This window comes from Tenrec ecaudatus, chromosome 12 (genome assembly GCF_050624435.1).
Source record: "Tenrec ecaudatus isolate mTenEca1 chromosome 12, mTenEca1.hap1, whole genome shotgun sequence".
Lineage (NCBI taxonomy): Eukaryota > Metazoa > Chordata > Mammalia > Afrosoricida > Tenrecidae > Tenrec > Tenrec ecaudatus.
The window spans coordinates 42,363,742-42,379,132 of NC_134541.1; the positions used below are offsets into that span (position 1 = coordinate 42,363,742).

Sequence of the window (15,391 nt, forward strand, 5' to 3'; positions counted from 1 at the left end):
TTGTGTGCGAACCATACCAGGCAGTGCCACTTGCAGATTTCATTCCTTGGTCCAGACTCGGCACAAGCTGGTAGGCCCAAAGAGATCTCATGGTCTACCTATTTCTTAAATACCTGAGCCCGAAAGGGGTGTTCACTCTGGACTTTGGATGCCAACTGGTAGTCTATTTGAATACCGTAAGTTTGCCCCTTAGTCTTTGCAGAAGCTTTTGTGGCCAGTGTCCATGCAAGAACAGAGCCCATATACGCCTGGAGGGAGGCACTTGCAGTGGTCTGGGCCACACACCGTCTACACCCAGCGGTTTGCCTCTGGTAAAAGGCTGCAGTTTGGTGCCAGATGTGAAGAACCATTAGGAATCAGGGCTGCCCCCTTCGGAAGCCCTGTTCCCAGGTGATAGCTGCTTCCACAGGAATACTTGTTTGCACATACAGTCCCCCAACACACACACACCACCCCCACCCCTCACCTCATCCTCACACTGGAGGCTGAGATTTAGTGACAAAGGGGAGTGATTTGCCCCTACAAATGTAAGAAGGGGGTTTCTAATGAGATCTGACAGTTCAAGGGCTAAAGACCAGAGTCTAATCTTTTTTTTCCTGCCCACCCAGTCTTCATACAAATGTAAATACGCCTCCTTCAACAAATTGCCAAATGTGGTTTTAATTTGTAAGCAGGAGATCCATCTTGCCTTTTTCTTCCTACTTTTCTTTCTTCTTCTTTTTTCTTTCTTTTTTTGTGAAAACACAGTCACAGGTTTTACACTTTTTGAACTGGACATTTCCTGCGCTCACACTGTCACTTTTCTCTTTTGTCTTTTTTTTCTCCCAAGGACATTTTCCGCCCTTGTTTCATTGTTAGAGAAATTTGGGATGAGAGCCCATCGCCCTATTTCTTACAGAAATTTTTGAAGTTCCCATAGGAAATATATACTGCACTTTAAACCCAATTCTAAAATAAATAAATAAATGGATGCAAGCAGTGATTGAATGTAACTTGAGATTTGCAGAGTGCCCCTATCTTGACATCAGGCTTTATGTGGGGTGTGCAGTATCCATTGTTGTTATTTATGACCCTGTCTGCCTCCCATTGTGGCCTTCTTCCAGCCTTGGGGAATTTACATCATTCCTAATAGCAAAAGGCTTTCTGGTTCCCACAGAGTTGTTCAAAGCCTGACTCATGCTCCTTATGTTAATTGTTCAGCTCTGAAAATACAGCTCTTACAGGGTGTGGTTGTAAGGGGAAAATCTACTGTACTTACAGGGCATGTTTAGAAGTGCTTCACACATAAATCTCAATCTCTCTCATTTAATTTTTAAGATGTAGGTCGATTTGGTCACCCTCAGAGAGTGAAACAAAATGCAAAGGTGAGAAACATCAAAATACAATGTAGTCCAGTAAAACCGAAAACATCCTTCTGTTCACAGGTGCTACAAACTGCCGTGGGTTCTAGCTGCGTGTGATTGTGAGTGACATTGGAGTGGATCGGATATCATAGACACAGTTAGAGACTAAAGGCCTTTGCTCTGTGGTATAGGGCCAAATTAGGGAAAGCTCATAATACTGGCCCATGGCATACCCAGCAGGCATCACACTAGTGGCTGCGCTCTGCCAGAAATCATAGTTAAATCCAGTGTAATGATATACTAAGGGCCTGTTGGTACATTTCCCTACATATCTGGTGGTTTGTCGTATTGTGGCAACTGTGAGTTTCTATGGTGCTGGGAGCCATTCCACTGATGGTTCAAATACCACCAGTGTCACCCATGACGAACAGGTTTCAGCAGAGCTTGCAGACTCAGACAGACGTGAAAGAAGGACCCGGTAATCTACTTTTGGCAAAAATGGGTCAGTGAAAATCTTAATACTACTTGGCTACTGTAGTGCCTGGAAAGGAGCCCCTCAGGTCAGAAGACCCTCAACATGGGACTTGGAAAGAGCTACCTCCTCACAGTAGAGCTGACCTCAGCGGCATGGATGGAGGCAAACTTTCAGGACCGTCACTTACTGGTGGGGCACAGCTCAAAATAAGAAGAAACAGCTGCAAACATCCATTCATAATTGGAATGTGGAATGTACAAAGCATGAATCTAGAAAAACTGGAAGCTGCCAAAAAATAAACTGGAATGCATAAAAATTGATATCCTAGCAGTAGTGAGCTAAAATGGACTGATATTGGTCATAGTGAACCAGAAAAATTATACGGTTTACTGTGCTGGCAATGACAAATTGAAAAAGAGTCATCAAAAAGAACATCTCAGGATCTATCCTGAAGTACAGCACTTTCAGTAATAAAATGATATCCATATGCTCACAAGTTAATACAACTATTATACACTCTAAACACAAAAGCCAAAGATAAAGAAAGAAAAGATTTCCCCAGCTTCTCTAGTGTAAAGTTCATCAAACATACAGTCAAGCAAGATGCACTGATAATTACTGGTGATTATAATGCCAGAGTATGAAACAAAGAAATATCCACAAAAAGCAAACAAAACCCATTGCCATCAAGGCAATTCCTCCAGAGTAGGTCTCCAAGGATGTAATTCTTTATGGGAGCAGGCGGCAGCAGCAGCCTACTAGGGGTAACCAGTAATTTCAAATGGGCAAACCAACACGTCAGCTACTATGCCACCAGGGCCCTACAGAAATATCAAGCAAACAAACTCACTACCATCAAGTCACTTCCGACTCATGGTGGCCCAACAGGACAGGGTAAGAACTACCCCTGTGTTTTTCTGAGACTTTAACTCTTTACTGAAGTAGAAAGAAAGCCTCATGTTTGTCTTCTGCAGAGCAGCTGGTGGATTTGAAATGCTGGCCTCCTGATTAGCAGCTCAATGCATAACCAAATCGTGAAGTGAAAAAGCTGAGCAGATTTCAAAAGGCAGCTCTAAACTACAAAGTAAAGTACTACCTTGCAATTTCTAAAGACTTGGAGTTAGAGAACCAAAATGGAGGAAGACACTGGACATGAGTCAAGCCAAAAGCGCTGGGGGTAGGGGGTAGAGTTCAAATCTTGAGTTACAATACTCAAAAATTCTATGTATAAAATATAGAATCTCACAGCAAGCATCAGTAGAAGGTGGAGAGTATACACTGAATCCTAGACCAAAAAGCACTGGTTAATATTCAACTATTTGGGAGCATAGCAAGAACCAATAGTTTTGAAGGAAGAAGTCTCAGGATGCACTGAAGACACTGGTGAAAAACAAGGTACCAGGAATTGATGACTAACAATTAAGATGCTCAAGAAATGGATTCAAAGTTGGATACACTTGCTTATCTCTGCCAAGAAATTTGGAAGTTAGCTACCCGGATAACCAACTGGAAGAGATCCATATTTGTGCTCATTCCAAAGAAAGGTGATCCAACAGAATGTGGTAATTTTTAGACAATATCATTAATATATGTAACTAAACAGTTACTGAATATAATTCAAAAAACTGTTAGAGCAGAACGGAAACCTGGAGCGTCAGCTGGTCAAGCCTGATTCAGAAGACGCGGAGTGAGGGTTAGCATTACATGGATCGTGGCTAACAGCAGAACATACCAGAAAGGTGTTTACCTGGGTTTTAGTCACTGTGAAAAGGCATTTGAGTCAAAACAAATTATGCATCACATGACAAAGAATGGGGATTCCAGAACACTTCATTTTGCTTATGCAGAACCTGCCCCTGGTCTAAGAGGCAGCCATTCAAACAGAACAAAGGCATATGGTGTGGTTAATATCAGGAAAGGGTGTCGTGGTTGTATCCTTTAACCATATTTATCCACTCTGCATTTTGAGCAAATAATCCAAGAAGCTGTACTGTTTGGAGAAGAAGGTGGCATCGAGATTAGAGAAAGACTCATGAAGACCTTAAGAGCTTCATGCAGATGGCACAACCTTGGTGGTGAAAGGGAAGACAACGTGAAGCACTGACTGATGATCAATGCCCCAGCCTTCACGAGGGGTTACAACTCGACACAGAAGCAACACCATGAAATTGGGGGAGGGGGAAGAAAAGAATTGAAGTTGTCAATGAATTCATTTTACTTGTCTTTACAACCAGTACCCGTGGAAACCCACATCCTCGCCCACTGCCATTGAGTCAATTCTGACTCATAGCAAACTATATACGTTTTTGAGCCTGAAAATCTTTGCACGAACCAATAACCTCATCTTTCTTTTGCAGAGCAGTGGGTGGGTGGGTTTGAACCCTTGACCTTGTGCTTAGCAGTTCGATGCTTACCCAACAGCACTACCAAGACTCATGGAAGCTACTGTCAATAAATCAAGGGATAATTTATTGCACTAAACAAATCCTCTGCAAAACTCTTTTTTCAATATTACAAAGCAAAGCTGTCACTTTGAGGACTAACGTGCACCTGACCCTAGTCATGATATTGTTCCATGCCCCCTCTGCATGGGAATACTGGGGAGTGAGTAAGAAAAACCAAAGATGAATTGGTGTGTTTGAATGAAGGTCTTGGCGAATATTACATTTCCTAAGGACTGCCAGAGGAAGGAACAAATCTGTCTTGGAAGAAATATAGCCTAAATGTTCCCTGGAAGTAAGCATGACAAAACGTTGTCGCACCTACTTTGGACACGCGATCAGGAGAGATCCGTCCCTGGAGAAAGGACACCATGCTTGGTAAAGTAGAGGGTCGGCAAAAAGAGGAAGACTGTCCAAGGGATGGATTGACATTGATTGACAGACACAATGGCTGCAAACGTGAACTCGAACATAGGAAAGCCGATGATGGCAGACCTTGCAGCGTTTCCTTCTGTTGACGATCAGGCTGTTATGAGTCAGAACCAATCAACAACAGCAACAGCAACTGGTAATTTACTACCACTCTTGATTGTAATAGCAGCATGTTTAGTGGAATCTGATGGAGAACTGGTGCTTAATTAGTGCCCCGAAAAATGAAACAAAGGAGCCCTGGTGGCACCGTGGATACACGTTGGACTAATCACAAGGTCAGCAGTTCAAAATCACCAGCTGCTCTGCTGAAGAAAGAGGCTTTCTACCTCCATAAAGAGTCACCCATAGGGTCGCAAAGAGTTGAAAAGGACTCAGTGGCAGTGAGAGAAAAATAAGGAACGCTAACACCTCCTGTATCTACTTGCTAACGTAAAGGGAAAGATCGCGAAAGAATGAAATGGGCCAGTGTTGAAGGGTTGGGAGGTTTTCCTGTTTGATAATTACTTCCTTATGAAGCATCCATGGGAACATGTAAGGATAGATAGACAGATAGCTAATCTATATAATCTAAATGACATAAGTACTGTTAGTGTCAGGAAGAATCACAAAAGCCAGTGTTAAAAACTGTAGTATTAAAGAGTATAACTCTTGATGTAGCTGTAAATAGTGTAAAACCCATATTGTGCATTTTGTAAACAGATAATTTGGGGTATTTTTAGGGCAATAAGGGTACAGATCAGTGTACCACCAGGTTTCTGTGTTGTTGGGTTTTTTTTTAACTTACAAACATGCTGCTGGCTGGCACAGTGCTTCGGGCTCTTTCCACTGTTTGAGACAGAGATCGGCTATTGGCCAAGAGTTCCCAGATGGTGTGGAATCAACTTCCTTTACATCACAGTCATGTTTGCCTGTGGTACATCTTAATGTATGAACTTCGAGTCCCAGAGAATCGACCGTTTCCTCAAGCTTCCTAGTTTGACAGGAATAAACTAGGCTGACACATCACAGTCTTTCACAGAGTCTGCAGATAAATAAATCTGTCCATGGAAGCATCCAACGTGAGAGTTCTTTCTCCTGTGCAGGTAATAGGTTGCTGGTTGTACCTCTGTTATCTTTTGGAGTAGACAGATAGACCCTTCCGTGGGGGCAGGGGTGGGGTGGTTGGTGATTTTGCTGAGGGGGCCGAGTGTCCGGAGAAATGCTCTGAGCGAAATGTAGGTGCAGCGTGCTTCCGTTTTCTCATCCGTGACCCTCAGTGTGGGTGGACGGGGAGGCAGCCTAGGTTCCGCAAGACTCCGAGCCCCCTCTGGGACTGACCCTTAGTCACACGCGTTCCTCCTCCTCCTCCTCCTCCTCCTCCTCCTCGCCTGGCTGTGCAGTGGGGAGTGTGCGTTCTTGCTTCACAGGTGTGTGGTGAGGGGTAGTTAATTACCAACTCTTTGAAGATGAAAAGCACCTGTTGATGGCTCTTCACACAACTTCCAGGGTGACTAAAGACAGATCTTAAAATTAAAAAAAAACACTTTCCAAAGAAAAGAGGCTTTTCCCGACCCGAATCATGACACTCATGCCCCCGAGAGCAGCAGTAAGATTATGAGCAGGTATTTGTTTCCAGAGGAGGGCGTGGCCAAAATAAATACAAAATATTTCCACTTCAATGTTTGGAGCTTGGCGGCTTAAGAACATCTTGCTTTCCGCCAGCCTGCAAATATATAATGAAGTCAGACTCTGTAGGATTGAAACCGCTCTCCCGTCCCCTCAGCCATACACAGCCTATGCTTTGAATGGATTAAAGCGGTGGTTCTCACCCTTCCTCATGGCGCGACCCTTTAATACAGTTCCTCGTGTTGTGGTGACCCTCCCAACCATTGCTACTTCATCACTGTAATTTTGCTATTGTTAGGAATTGGGCGACCCCTTTGAAAGGGTCGTTCGACCACCAAAGGGGTCACGACTCCCGGGTTGAGAACCGCTGGATTAGAGCCTGTACTCCTGGAGGGACCGGGGAGGCACCATTATATGGAACATAGCTAATAGTGAGTCCTAACCCTTGCATCGACGGTCTATGTCCCCTAGCGCAAACGCCCGCGCCGTCCTGCCTGCGGTGCTAACTGGGGATCCCAAACCAAAGCGTCCCCTCCTGTCTTGGCAAGTGTGAAGTCTATTGTTTGGTCCTGTCTGCATTTAAGTATATGCTCGGGAATTTTTCTAGATTTGCAGGGGGTGTCAAGGTCAGAGGGAATGTGTTAAAGGGAATTGGGAGAAAACCATGCCATTACAACCTGCTAAAGTATAAAATCCTTTTTGTTGTTGTTTTTGTTTTGTTTTAGTGTGAAAAGAACTGAAACAACCGGCAGCATTGGGAGCAAATCACCAAGCAAGAGGGACATTGTGGGAACAGCTAGTGACTCAGAGGGAGCCAGGAGGAGGGGTGGCTGGTGGTGAGGCTCCATCCAGGCCCCCATCCCAATCCACGAGACCAGCAGAGGATTACATAAAGGCAGCTGGGAGCCACTGGGGGCTTCCTGTTCAAGTACTGGAAAATGTTCATCAGACACAGCCGGAAGACACTAGCAGCCAGCAAAAACCTCATCCTGGGGAGCGGTTACAGACAGGGCTTCTAAGCAAGAGCCCTGTCTGTAGCTGTGAGTCAGCATAACCAGGTCCAAGATAAAGTCCACGAGTGGCCAAAGTAAAATAGAAACTCAGGAACTGCGGCTCGGCAGAAGGCTTCGACCACCACAAGAGCGTTTCTCTTGGAAGTGATCGAGTAGTCCCCAGAGAAATCACCGTGGAAAAAAACCCAAAAGCAAGGTTGTCAAGGTTTTATCAGCGTTAAGAGTTGTCCGATTACTTTTGAGACAATATTTGGCAAAAGCCATTTCTACTGAGGAATACTGTGGTTTAGAAAACCTCTCTCCCATGACAGCTCACGGAATATAGCCCAGGGCAGTCACAGCAAACTGATTCTGCCCCAGGCCCAGAAGGAGCCCCCACAAGGTGCATCTCCTCTCCCCTCGTTACAGACTGCTCGGGGAAGCCCAGCCAAGAAAAGAAAGAACATTCTCAAGAGGATCATCAAGGAATTGGAAGTCTTATTTTAAAGAGAAAAGTTCTGTCTGTCATAGGGTTAACTTTCAAAGCAGGCTTAGAATAAGCCGGAAGACCACTGGCTTATTCTAACAGCACCGGTGCTTTCTCCCTGTGCTTTGTAACTGGCTTCAGAAAGTACCTCAGTGAAAAGAAAAGGATGAATTCTGGACCCCCATGGGGATGGCACCTGTTTATGGACACTCTGCATGAAGAAACCAAACCTGTGCCTCTCTGAGACTTTCCTGTGTAGTCCAGCCAGCCACTGGCCTGGGTGAAGATGGTGCATGGCACTGCTGTTCAGTCCCGGGGCAAAGAGGGCACGATCCACCTCCCCACCCCCCGGCTCCTTCGCCTGAGTAGGGAAGCAGCAAAGGAGCAGCTAGCTAGTGGCTCTCACAGGATGGTCCCAGGACCAACAGCATGGTCACCCCAGACCTATGGGATGAGACACCAGGGCGTGAGATTCTGGTGCTTGCTCAAGTTTGAGAGCCAAGGGGATCATGAGACTCTTCAGCCTGGCAGCCATGCTCATCAACGGGGATCACGTGTGCACGCACATACCTTCAGGCTCCCTCAGACCTCTGAGACATCTGGAATTCAGCATACTCAGCGACTCTGTTCCCAGGTTTTCCAGCATGGCAGCAAACAGCATCCACAGAACTAGCGCCCCAAGAATTGCCACAAGTTTGAAGTTAATTGGTCCCAGCATTACAGGAAGTCATAGGAGAGGCTTGTTCTTGCTTGTAGGTCAGGCTTTTGCCTGTCCCTGCCTTGACCCCATCTCCAAGATTTTGGTTAGGATCAGGATGGACCAGAGCCCAAGGGGAATGCAGGAGCCGGATGGTTTTCTGTTTCCCATTTGGAAAACTTTACAGGCAGTTAAAATTTCGAAACAGGAGACTTCCATTTGTAGTGTGTCCCATTGATGTCTCCATCAGGCTTGCTAAGATGTCACATGGTGAATCACTGCAGTGCCTGATTTGGATGCACGTTTACCAAAGATTTTCTCCATTTCATCCCCACATAGGAAGAACCCTTATTCATGTTCCAAGGTCACCCATCAGCCTAGTAGTGCCTCCGCTAATAATAAGGAAAATCAAGTGTGTCCCCAAAGTTTTGGAGTTAGCAGAAAAGTAACCCAGAAAAAGACCCCCAAAATGGAATAGAGGCAGTGTTGGTTCATGCTTCTGCTTGCTAACTACTACTATATTTCTTTCGTTCTGCCCAGCTCTCCCCATGTCGCCTGTTCCCACTTGTAGCATGAGCCCCTATAAGGGCCCCCACCATATTTCACGGCTTCATTTGGGGTCATGGGACTTTGTCTTGGTCACCAAGCCATGGATGTGGGTCTATTTCTTAGCCTTCCAAACCCTGCCAGAAAACCTCTCTCTCCCCTAGAGTGCAACTCTCACCACCTCCTTAAGCAACATGACCCTATGCGATTCCTCTCCTCCACCCATCCCCTCCTACCCGTTCACCTCTTCCCACATCATCCTGATCGGAGGACTCTGGAAGAAGCGGGAGCTCAGCAGGTTCCTGACACAGTAGGCTGGTTGTGTCCAGGCAGCAGGAGGACAGACTCAGAACCTTCGGAGAGCATCCATTTCCTTGGCCCATTCTGGAACCAGATCCCAGATGTGCCTGTCACTGAAGACAGGACCACAGTGTGTCACTGGGTGCTCTGACACAGAAACAACCATGAGAAGAATTCAGTCCGGTGGAGGGCACAAATCCTCACCCAGGGGACCGGCTAAGAAACAGCAAGCCCCCTGGAATGAATCTAGACCAAAAAGGGCCCACCCAGAAGAGTCGCCACTGCCTGCCCCAGAACCACGAGGAGATATTGCAACTGGAACCACCAGAAGAGAGTTTTATTTAATTAATTAATGCGGCCTAGCAATTAAACCCAATACTTTTAATGATTTTCTGTCAAGAAAATCTTGGTACTAGCATGCCGGTATCTTGGGGAATGTAACAAACACTGTCCTGTAAGAGGGAATGGCGTCTTTGGTTGTGAGGGGAACACATGTTCTTTATCACAGCCGCCATGCACATGGGATCTTAGCGAGGGACCTCACAGGAACAGAATGAAGCTCCTGCGCATTGGCATGCGTTTGAGAATTTTGCCTTTAAACATTTTCCTTGAACATGCCTGAGAGACCCTTGGTTCTGTTACTCCCATGGTGACATGATGGTTTGGGGATATTTGGACACACAAAGGGGAAATAGATACCAGGAATGTTTTGTTGTTGTCATTGCTTATTTTGTGGGAAATGAAGGGCTCCTTACTATTGGAAACTATATGTGTCAACAATCTTGATATTTTCTAAGCAAAAAAGATCACGTTCCTCAGCCACTTCCTTAATTCCTTAAATCGAATTTATATCCTATCCAAGTGTCAATGACTTTGATGTTAAGAGGAAATGTTGCTGATTTGATTAATGTTTTCACTCTTGACTCCCATGTCTTTCTCAATGGCAAGACTTCTGAGGCTCCTCATGAGCTTTTAAATGACTTTTTAATAGATTGATGTTACTTTTTAAATATCCGTAAGCAAGAAATGTCTGGGCACCACCAGTGTGATTTTCCTTTTTTATTACTGCTGGAGGTTACCTGCCATCCAGGGAAGCGTGTAAGTGGTTAATAACTACAGCAAGCTTTGGAGAGGAAGGCGGCGGATGTGGCATTTCTCAAACTTCATTTTAATCCTAAAATAAAATAAAACGCATGCATCTCTCTCTGAAACGTATATTGCATTTGATACAATCAAGACCCTTGATGAAACCTCTCTATTTGGTTTTATAGAAAATGTAGCACGTGTCCAAATGAACAGCTCAGGTCCTGTCTTAGGAACACCCCAGTGGGGTCACAGCAAATTGTCTGCTTTCGGTGTCGGATTTCGATTTGACCATGGATTGTTGTGCACAGCCCATCAGGGGCCTTTATTGCAGAAAAACTTCAGGGAAGGAAATCTGCACCCAAGAGAATGGCCTGGGATCACAGTGTCGTGATTCTCAGCTTCCTTTAATTCTTTCTTGGCAAGTCCTGCTGTAATATTTCCACAAAATTTTTGTAAGTGGCCTTCCTTTTGAGGTAAAAAGTCGCTTACCTAGGAGCCAAAAGCTTCTCTCTTCAGCATGCTTTGACTTGAATATGGAAATAATTTTCATTTCTTTTTTTTTTCTTTTTCTCGGATGAGGAAATTTCCATGCTTGGTTTGTCAAGACAAGAGAGTTTATTCCTTGTTATTGAAACACTAATGAAACACGTTGGAGCAAGTTTTTAAAAAAATCAAAATTAAGCTGATTTCTTTTAAATAGTTTAAAGCCTTCCTTAGTACAAAATAAATTAAGCATTATAAAATGAAGTTAATTCAGGTAATTACTCAGTACAAAGTCTGACCATATTGGATATTACAACTTAAGGGTATAATTAAATTCTCAGAAATTTGCAGAACTCCCTCATTTGGATTCTATATTAACCAAAAGGGAACAAATATTTGTCAGTGTGGAGATTACCAGAGGGGACTTGAATGAATGAAATTATTTTCTTTAATTGTCTGGAATCACTCATTTCTTGGCTGGTTTTAATCATATTCAAATTTGTTTCGTGATGCAGCATAATCCTACCATGTATTTCCTTACAATTTCCATGCTGGCTTTTTTTTATTAACATCTTGGTTTCTACCTAAAGAAATCAGTGGAGCCATACGTTTGACGGAAAAAATAGCTGCTGTGTGAATTTCATGGGTTCCCTAGGAAAGCTCTCTTCAATCCAGTGAGAACAGCAGTCAGTGGCATTGGCCGAGCGAATATCCCTCCTTTGACCCTGTCCTCTGTGTTTCGTTCTAGGCGACTTCATTTAAATAGTTGATGTGCCTACAGACTGCCCGTACCAGGTAATGCACACACGCCTCTGGTCTGAAGGAAAGGGAAGAGGGGTTACAATTGTAGTGTGTATTCATTTTGTTCTTCATATCAAATGAGTTGACCCAAGGAAAATATACCAAAATCCCCTTTTCCAAAATGCTACTTAAAATTTATGTTCCATTTATTAGAACTTTTTCCTCGCTGCAATTCTGAGGTTTTGACTAGGTTGTTAAAATTACCGAACCTTACATTTGAGCCGTTTAGGTATGAAAAAAAAATAGTGTGTGGTGCTGTGATTAAATTAGCCTCTATGATTTGGGAGTGCCCCTTAAATTGTGGGGTGCTCCCACTTCTGCTCCCAGTGTGAACTTGGATAGCCCTCCTGTGAATGTTTAAAAATAAATGTGCAGTATGCGACCTTGACTCCTTTCCAGGGATTCTTGACATTTCCCAAGTGAATCCATTTCCATTTCCTATGGGACTGTAATCCTTATTCAGCTGACCCTTTCTCCACATTGTTATCAGTACCCCCAAAGCTGCTCTGGTCCCCTCCAGATCATGTACACAATGTTTTAGAAACATTTCGCCGTCCGACTGGAATGACATGAGCATATCCATCCATTAAATTCTGAGAACCTTTGATGAAACAAGGATCTCTTCTTGGTGTTTGGATCATAGCAACATATTTCCCAACCAACAGGAAGGACTTTATCCTTGGGCCTAGGGCATGAGCTGGGTATCCAGAGACTATAAGCCAAAACCCCTGGATTGAGGCCACTAGTTTGCCATTAATAAGTTTGTGTGATTTGGGACAAGTCATTTAACCTTTTGGGTCACAATTTCTTCATCTGTCAAATAAAATCATCTTGACTCTAGACGAGTTGTGAGGTAAAGGCTTTACTCGTACTCTCCATCTGTTTAAAGTGCATTCTCGGCACCAGCCACAGAATAGAATGATACCTGAGTTCTAGTTAAAGCAAAATCTAGTTGAGGTCTGAGTATTGGCCTCCTCAAAAAATGATTCTCACGGAGGTCTTAAACCGTAGTGTGTGCCTGTATACAAGCAAAACCAGTGCTGTCCAGTTGATTCACCTCATGGTATGCCATACATTGCAGAGTAGAATTACTCTATACGGTTTTCAGTGGCTGCGATCTATGGGGAGTAGATCACCGGCCCCTTCTGGGTGGGTTCACACCACCAATGTTTCAGTTAGTAGTCAAGCATTGAACCATTTTCACCACCCAAGGACATACACCCTCTCTTTTATTCTCTCTCATTTTGTCTCTGTGTGTGATGTTAAAAAATACAAGTTCTGCTAGGTACTGAATGTCCTTTAAAAGAAGACCATCGACACAACTTCAAACCAAAATATGTTGGCAAGACTTTGGTGACAAGGTGTCAGTAGACACACATTTGAATCATGAAGCTCTGTGTCTGTCCTTGAGGCCATCTACGTGGATTCTGCCCGGGGACCTTCGACACCAGCACAAGCGCATGGTCTTTGCCTACAGTGAGAAATTATTACCTTCATTCAGAAAATGAGTTCTTAAAGCACCTAAATAATTGTTGGAGCATTTTACATAAACCTTTGGGGTTTGCCTTTGATGCGTGATCATTCATGTCATTAGTAGGCTCTCTAAAAGTGCATGAGAAACTTTTGGCTTGGTATTTGGCAGGTCAGCGGACGGACGAATGAATGCTTTTAAAATGTTTTGGCTCAGAAAGTGCATCTGAACTAACCCTGTGGGGCGAGCAGGAGCATTTCTCCTCCAAAGGGTTACCTAGGATGAGCCCCGACCGCGTGTTTGTAAGCGCAGCCGCCTTTCTTATGACCCCATTCAGTACGCGGCCGGATTGATTTTAAGGGGCGGAGTGGGCTGTGGGAGGGAGTATGTCAATGACGACATTCAGTTTCTGTGTCTTCCGCACAAAAACAGCTCCCGACATATGCTGTTACCGTCGTGTGCGCACTTCGGTAAGAAACGTTGAAAAGACCTGCTGCGGGAACACAGCCTGCAGGCCAGCTTCCTCTCCGCTCCTGGCCGGCTCGCAGGCCACCGAGCCCCAGAGGGCTGACCTCTGCCGGGAGGTCAGCTCAGCACGCAGGCTCAAAGGAAGGAAGAAAAAGCAACTCCGCAGCAGGGAGTTGGACTTGCTTTAGGGCAGAGGAGCTTTTATAAATGAGTTCACAGTCTCCCACGCCCTCTCACCGCTCTTCTGTTACCAGCCCATCGCGTGCGCGCGCACATGCGCGCACACATCACACACACACAGACGGCTCACACAGTCACGGAGCTACACCCAGACCACACACGCGGCTCACAGTCACAGCTACACACACACGGCTCACACAGTCACGGAGCTACACCCAGACCACACACACCACACACACATGGCTCAGTCACAGAGCTACACACACGGCTCACACAGTCATAGAGCTACATCCAGGCCACACCACACACACACACACACACACACACGGTTCACACAGAGCTACACACACACGGCTCACACAGTCACGGAGCTACACCCAGACCACACACACCACACACACATGGCTCAGTCACAGAGCTACACACACGGCTCACACAGTCATAGAGCTACATCCAGGCCACACCACACACACACACACACACGGTTCACACAGAGCTACACACACACGGCTCACACAGTCATAGAGCTACATCAGACCACACACACCACACACACATGGCTCAGTCACAGAGCTACACACACGGCTCACACAGTCATAGAGTTATATCCAGACCACACCACACACACACACACACACACACGGTTCACACAGAGCTACACACACGTGGATCACACAGACATAGAGCTACACCCAGACCACACCACACACACACACACACACACACACACACACACGGTTCACCCAGAGCTACACACACATGGATCACACAGTCATAGAGCTACATCCAGAACACCACACACACACACACACACACACACACGGCTCACAGTCATAGAATTACACACACACACACACACGGCTCACAGTCACAGAGCTACACACACACACACACACACACACACACACGGCTCACACAGTCACGGAGCTACAACCAGACCCCACACACACGAACGGCTCAGTCACAGAGCTACACCCAGACCACACACACACACACACACGGCTCAGTCACAGAGCTACACCCAGACCACACACACACACCCACAACTCCTGGGCACCCTGACTGCCCCCCTTGCTGTCCCCCTGCGCTGCTGGCCTTGGCCGGCCCAGGGACCTAGCTGGGGAAGAGCCGGCGGCCGGGGCCCTGGGAGTTTTGCTCGTGCGCCTGTGGCGCCCAGGGCTTGAACTCCCTGAGCGGTGAGAGGAAAGCAGAGGGTATTCCAAGGCCTCTGCGGGGCCGGGAAGAACCGATGGCCACCCATTCGTTCCCACTGCCCGAGAGGGACGGGCAGAGTGAGTGAGGACCGCTGCCAGCAGGACGTGGGGAGCGGGCGGAGGCCGGAGCGAGGGCTGGGTCAGCCCAGCCGATGGGGCGTGCGTTCAAATCCTCCCCGGGAGCCTTTGGTCGGCGCCCTTCGGCCCACACGCAGCCAGGGAGCTAGAAAGGGGTCTGGCAGGTGGTTCTCTGTGCAAAGGGACCAGACCGCCCAAAGCATCTCGCTAGGCGGCCTCTCTCCGTCAAGGGATCTGGTTCTCGGGAGATGGGTAGTGACAGGCTCCAGCCCGGAGAGCCTTCCAAGTCACA

General features: G+C 46.0%; 1 protein-coding gene across 2 annotated transcripts in view; it reads left to right on the forward strand.

The window, feature by feature from the left end:
• SLX4IP (SLX4 interacting protein) overlaps nt 1-12,647 on the forward strand; it is a 225,776-nt gene extending 213,129 nt beyond the window's left edge. The window contains exons 8-9 of one of the 2 annotated variants that reach the window (XM_075563993.1): nt 1,318-1,364; nt 7,022-12,647. In XM_075563993.1, the coding sequence (XP_075420108.1) occupies nt 1,318-1,323 (6 nt within the window). In that variant the 3' untranslated portion in view covers nt 1,324-1,364; nt 7,022-12,647. The remainder of the gene's footprint in view (nt 1-1,317; nt 1,365-7,021) is intronic. The other variant, XM_075563992.1, reaches the window with a different exon arrangement.
• Nucleotides 12,648-15,391: the final 2,744 nt, after the last annotated feature.